The 6,172-nt window shown below is 49.9% G+C and overlaps 1 protein-coding gene across 1 annotated transcript in view; it reads left to right on the forward strand.

The window, feature by feature from the left end:
• The first annotated feature begins 5,535 nt into the window (after positions 1 to 5,535).
• Cd164l2 (CD164 molecule like 2) overlaps positions 5,536 to 6,172 on the forward strand; it is a 3,090-nt gene continuing 2,453 nt past the window's right edge. The window contains exons 1-2 of the mRNA XM_051171505.1: positions 5,536 to 5,715; positions 6,068 to 6,172. The exon at positions 6,068 to 6,172 is cut by the window's right edge and continues 57 nt beyond it. Of these exons, the coding sequence (XP_051027462.1) occupies positions 5,628 to 5,715; positions 6,068 to 6,172 (193 nt within the window). The 5' untranslated portion in view covers positions 5,536 to 5,627. The remainder of the gene's footprint in view (positions 5,716 to 6,067) is intronic.

Here is a 6,172-nt window from a genome sequence, read left to right on the forward strand (position 1 = left end):
TGTGAGAGAGAGAGAGAGAGAGAGAGACAGAGACAGAGACAGAGACAGACAGACAGACAGAGACAGAAACAGAGACGATCTGTAGCCCAGACTGGCCTCAGACTCCAATGTATCTGGCTGGGGTCAGCTCTTCTCACGTGCTCTCTCCTCCCTGAGATCCTGTCCAGGGGCAGCACAGCCCTTTCTCAGTCTCTCTTGCCCCTACCTCCCCACTTCTTCCCCAGCACCAACACATGTGCCAATCTTTCCCACCAACAACCCGTATAAAGCAAAGGGGCAGAGCCTACATTTCATAGAAAGAAGCCAAGAGACTTATAGCCCCAAACCACACCGTGAGTGGTGGAACTGAACGGTGAAGCTGTAACCAAGCCCAGTGTCCCTCCCACTCTAGCATAGACGGCACCCTTGCCCTAATAGGGGCTGAGGAGAAGGGGGTCTCACAGACAAACTTGCAGTTCCTCAGGTGGCCAGCAGATGGCTATGCACGTTCCTGCCAAAAGAAACTTTTTAAAAAATTATTTATTTTTATTTTATGTGTGTTAGTGTTTTGCCTACATGTATCTGTGTGAGGGTGTCAGATCTTGGAGCTACAGAGAGGTGTGAGCTGCCATGTGGGTTCTGGGAATTGAACCCGGGTCCTATGGAAAGGCAAATAGTACTCTTCACTGCTGAGCCAGCCCAATTGAAACTTTTTTTTTAAATTATTTTTATTTCATGTGCATTCATGTTTTGTCTGCATGTATAGCTGTGTAAAGGTGTTGAATCCACAGAAACTGGAGTTACAGGCAGCTGTGAGCCGCTTTGCGGGTGCTGGGTCTTCTGGAAGAGCAGCCAGTACTCTTAACCTCTGAGTCGTCTCTCCAGGGCCCCCCCAAAAAAGTTTTCATTTGGAGAAAGGGTCTCACATAGCCAAGGCTGACCTCAAACTTGAGTGTCTGTTCTTCCTTCTCCGCCTCCAGAGTGATGGTATGCGGGGACCAGACCCCGGCTTCCAACATGCTAAACAAGCATTCCACCACGTGCTCTTACACACGCATGCGCCCCAGTAAAACTTTTATTAGTTGAGGCTTCTCCACCTGCTTGGGGGCCTGGGGCTTACATTCAAAGAGAGGGGCAGCTGGGTGTGGTGGCACATGCCTTTAATCCCACCACTTGGGAGGCAGAGGCAGATGTCTGTGAGTTGGAAGCCAGCCTGGTCTACAAGAGTCCAGAATAGCCAGGGCTACTCAGAGAAACCCTGTCTCAGAAAAAAGAAAGGGGGGGGGGGGACGCGCGTGCGCGCGCGTGTGTGTGTGTGTGTGTTTCTCACAGGAGACAAAATAGTTTGCACATGTTTGTTTTGTTTGTTTTTGTACAGATCCATTCATTGAACCAGTGTTCTATTTTAAAGTTTGATTTATTTTTACATCGTGTGTATAGAATTTTTGTCTGCATATATGTCTGTGCACTGCTTGTGTATCTGGTACTCCCTAGGGCCATAAGAGCGGGCATCAGAGCCTCTAGAACTGGAGCTATTAAAGACTGAGCTCTAAGAGTTAGCAATTAAACCCAAGTCCTCTGAAAAAGCAACAGGTTGCCGGGCTTCATGGCCCATGCCTTAAATCCCAGCACTTGGGAGGCAGAGGCAGGCAGATCGCTGTGAGTTCAAGGCCAGCTTGGTCTACAAAGTGAGTCTAGGACAGTCAAGGGTACACAGAGAAACCCTGTCTCGAGAAAAGAAAGGAAGAAAGGAAGGAAAGAAGGAAGGAAGGAAGGAAGGAAGGAAGGAACAGGTTCACTTAACCACTGAGCAACCTCTTCGGCCCCTCATTCAACCAATTTCCAATAACAGTGTCCTCTTCAGAGCCTGGAGTTGATGGCGCATGCCTTTAATGCCAACACTTGAGAGGCAGAGGCAGAGGCAGGTGAATCTCTGAGTTCAAGGCCAGCCTGGTCTACAGAGTTCCAGGACAGCCAAGGCTACCCTGTCTTAAACCTCCCCAAAATAAAACAACAACCAGTCCCTGACATTGAGTTGGAGTGGGTGCTAGGAGGAAAGCAACACTGAGTATCTATTTGCCAGGCACAGAGAAGAAATACTGCAGTAAACAAAAATCGTTGCCTTTGCGCACACATGTGAACACACAAATAAAAATAAAGTTAACCTGAGAAAAAGATATCCCAGATGAAATCCTTTTTTTTTTTTCGGTTTTTCGAGACAGGGTTTCTCTGTGTATTCTTGGTTGTCCTAAACTCGATTTGTAGACGAGCCTGGCCTCAAACTCACAGTGATCCACCTGCCTCTGCGTCCCAAGTGCTGGGATTAAAGGTATCTGCCACCACTGCCTGGCAAAATCTCTTTCTTTCTTTTTTTTAAAGATTTATTTATTATGTATATTAGATCACATTAATCTAGATTAATGTGATCACATTACACACATTAATGTGATCACATTAGATCACATTACAGATGGTTGTGAGCCTCCATGTGGTTGCTGTGGATTGAACTCAGGACCCCTGGAAGAGCAGACAGTGTTCTTATCCACTGAGCCATCTCTCCAGCCTCCAAAATCCCTTTCTTGTTGTGATGTTTTTTATTTTATTTTTGGGTTGTTTCTTTTTTTTTTTTTTTTTTTTTGGCGGGGGGTTGGTTTTCGAGACAGGGTCTCTCTGTGTTAGCCTTGGCTGTCCTGGACTCACTTTGTAGACCAGGCTCGCCTCAAACTCACAGTGATCTGCCTGCCTGTACCTCCCCAGTGCCGGGATTAGAGGCGTGTACCACCACATCCAGGCTAATGATTTTTTTTTTAGATTTATTTATTATGTATACAATGTTTTGCCTGCATATGTGCTTCCACTCCAGAAAAGGGCACCAGATCACATTACAGATGGTTGTGAGCCACCATGTGGTTGCTGGGAATTGAACTCAGGACCTCTTGATAAGCAGCCTGAGCCATCTCTCCAGCCTCTAATGATCATTCTTAGTGGTAACTCAAAGGATTAACTAGCTAGCCAGGTGGAGCCAGAGGTATAGAGCTGAAATAAAAATGGCTAGCTATCTGGGGGTGGGGGCGCACCCCTTTAATCCCAGCAGAGGGAGGTGGATCGCTGTGAGTTCAAGGCCAGCCTGGTCTACAAAGTGAGTCCAGGACAACCAAGGCTACACAGAGAAACCCTGTCTCCAAAAACAAAACAAAACAAACAAACAAAAACAAAAAGATGGCTTAGCTATGTTGGAAGTGAGATGTGATGGTGACAAGCAAGATGCATCCAGAGTCAGAAGGTCAAGGGGTTCCACATGGGAGCAAGTCACACCCGACAAGTTGCTCACTGGAGGAGGTGTGGATGTCTGTGTGAGGAGGGCCAGCTCGGGGAGGGGCGGTAGGGTCAGGGCCCAGGAGACACCTGCAGAGATGGACCCTGAGGATTTTAGCTGGCGGGGGGAAAGCGGGACAACGTGATCCAACCTGGGTGGGTTGGAGACAGTGAGTAGGGCAGAGCAGAAGGAGGCTTCCTGTGTGGACAGGAAATAGAGGCTTAATGGCACTCACGTGGAGGTACACAGGAAACAGGGGCCCCTTCCCCAGAGGCCCAGCTGAGGTGTAGCTTCCCCTTAACAGCTGTTGGGGTGGTGGTGGGTAGGGTGAGGGGGTGAGGGGGAAGGGGACACAACAAGGAGTGTCTTGTCACCCAGCCCAAGTTGGTTTAAAACCCACAACCCTCCTGCCCCAGCCTCCAGAGTGCTGGGTGACAGATATATATATGTTCCTTGGCTGGCTTCCCCCCCCCCCCTGATGTATATAGGTGGCTATTTTGCCTGAATGTAAGTCTGTGCACCACTTTCATGCCTGCTGCCTGGAGAGGCTAGAAGGCAGCACTGGATCTCCTGGGACTAGGGTTCTAGATGGTTGTGGGCCACCATGTGACCCTAGAATCAAACTGAGATTTGGAAGAACAGCCAATGCTCTTAATTACTATGCCATCTATCTCTCCAGCCACCCCCCCACACCCCCTTCCTGGATATCCTAAAACTTTTTTTTTTTTTTTTTTTGTAGATCAGGCTGTCCCCAAACTCACATAGATCTGACTACCTCTGCCTCCCGAGCGCTGGGATTTAAAAGTGTGTGTGTGTGCACGCGTACGCCACTATGCAGGGCTAACACCCCATGCCCTGTACGGCAGGTGGTCTTTGCCTATTTTAGCCTTTAACTCCCTCTGTAGCAAAGAAGTTCAAGGATGATTTTTTTTTTTTTTTTCGTTTCAAGACAAGGTTTCTCTGTGTAGCCTTGGCTGTCCTGGCCTCACTTTGTAGACCAGGTTGGCCTCGAACTCACAGCAGTCTGATCCGTCTGCCTCTGCCTCCCAAGTGCTGGGATTAAAGGCATGTGCCACCACCACCCGGCTCAAGGATGATCTTAAGCTTCTGATGATCCCAGGAGAGGACAGGCTAAGGACTAAGATGGCCACAAGTGACTAAGAAGGAGCTGGGGAGCTGGGCGTGGTGGCGGATGCCTTTAATCCCACCCAGCACTCGGGAGGCAGAGGCAGGTGGATCCCTGTGAGTTCGAGGCCAGCCTGGTCTACAAAGTGAGGCCAGGACAGCCAAGGCTACACAGAGAAACCCTGTCTCAAAAAAATCTAAAACCAAAACCAAAAGAACAGTCTCTAGGGACTAGAGTGGTCCCCAACCTTCCTAATGCTGCAACTCTTTAATACAGTTCCTCCTGTTGTGGTGACCTCAACCATAAAGTTATTTTTGTTGCTACTTCATAGCTATAATTTAGCTCTTTTGTTTTTGTTTGTTTTTCATGACAGTGCTTCTCTGTGTAACTTTGGCTGTCCTGGAATTCACTCTAGAAGACCAAACTGGCTTCAAATTCACAGAGATCCTCCCGCCTCTTAATTTTGCTATTGCTATTAATTGTTTTTTGTTTGTTTGTTTTGCGAGACAGGGTTTCTCTGTGTAGCCTTGGTTGTCCTAGACTCACTTTGTAGACCAGGCTGGCCTCGAACTCACAGGGATCCGCCTGCCTCTGCCTCCCTGAGTGCTTATTGCTATGAATTTTAATGCAGATACTTTTTGAGATAGAGGTCTGCCAAAAGGGTTGCGAGTAATTGCTTGAGAACCACTAGAGTTTAGGTGATGATATATACCTTTAGTCCCAGCACTGGTCTACAATAGTGAGTTCCAGGACAGCCAGAGCTACACGTTGGTTCCCTAAAAACTCACCAAAACACAATTGCTATGTTGACAAGCCAGACCTCAGAGAGATTCGCCTGCCTCTGCCTCCAGGTGCTGGGATTAAAACCTTGAGCCTCCACATTGAACTCCTTTCTTGAAGCTGCCTTCGGTGACCCAGCTGAACTTAATCCTGAGCCTTTTGTCCAGGCCCCGCCCCAAATCCCGGAACACAGCCACGCCTCTTGGCCGTGTGTCTTTTCGGGCTCTGCCACAGCCAAAGCTCTACCTGGCTGGACCCTCCTACCGGTCGCGCCCACCAGCCACGCCCACGAGCCGGCCACGCCCACGAGCCGGCCACGCCCCCGTTGCCCAGGTCTCCCTCTGGCAAGCTCGGCGAGTGGAGTCAGGAAAGGACGCGCCACACCAGCTGTCCGCCGACCCCCAATCCCGGCCCCACCCCGCGTCCATGGCCGCACCCGGACCCCGCGCCTTGCGAGCTGCTCTCTGCGGCGGTTGTTGTTACTTCCTCCTGTGTACCCAGCTGGTTATAGCTGGTAACGCTGGGCAGGAGCTCATTAGGGGTCCAGGCAGGGGCAGGTGGAAGGTGTAGCTTACTTTAGCTTTGGCTTGTGGAAGGGAACTTTTTTCGATGTCTGCAGAACTCCAGGATGTGTTGAGACCTTAGCGCAAATTTATAGGCTTCAGGTGTTGGGGGCTAGGAAACTTAGGCGGATATGGAGAAAGTGACTCCAAATGCCCTTGGGAACTTACCCCCTCGGGGGACAAGGGGTGCTAGGGCGTAACCAGGACATGTACAGAGGTGGGAGCCGCTGTCGTGAGAGAGGTGCTGCAGCTTGGGGCCTGGTACTTTGCTGCTTTCTTCCCATTTCTACCCCCCACTCCCAGGTAAAGGAGCTCGTGGCTTCGGGCGAGGAGCCCTGATCCGCCTGAATATCTGGCCTACTGCCCAAGGGGGCTGCAAACACCTGGGACACTGTGACCTTTGTGTGG

The sequence above is a fragment of the Acomys russatus genome, chromosome 29 (assembly GCF_903995435.1).
Source record: "Acomys russatus chromosome 29, mAcoRus1.1, whole genome shotgun sequence".
Taxonomy (NCBI): Eukaryota; Metazoa; Chordata; class Mammalia; order Rodentia; family Muridae; genus Acomys; species Acomys russatus.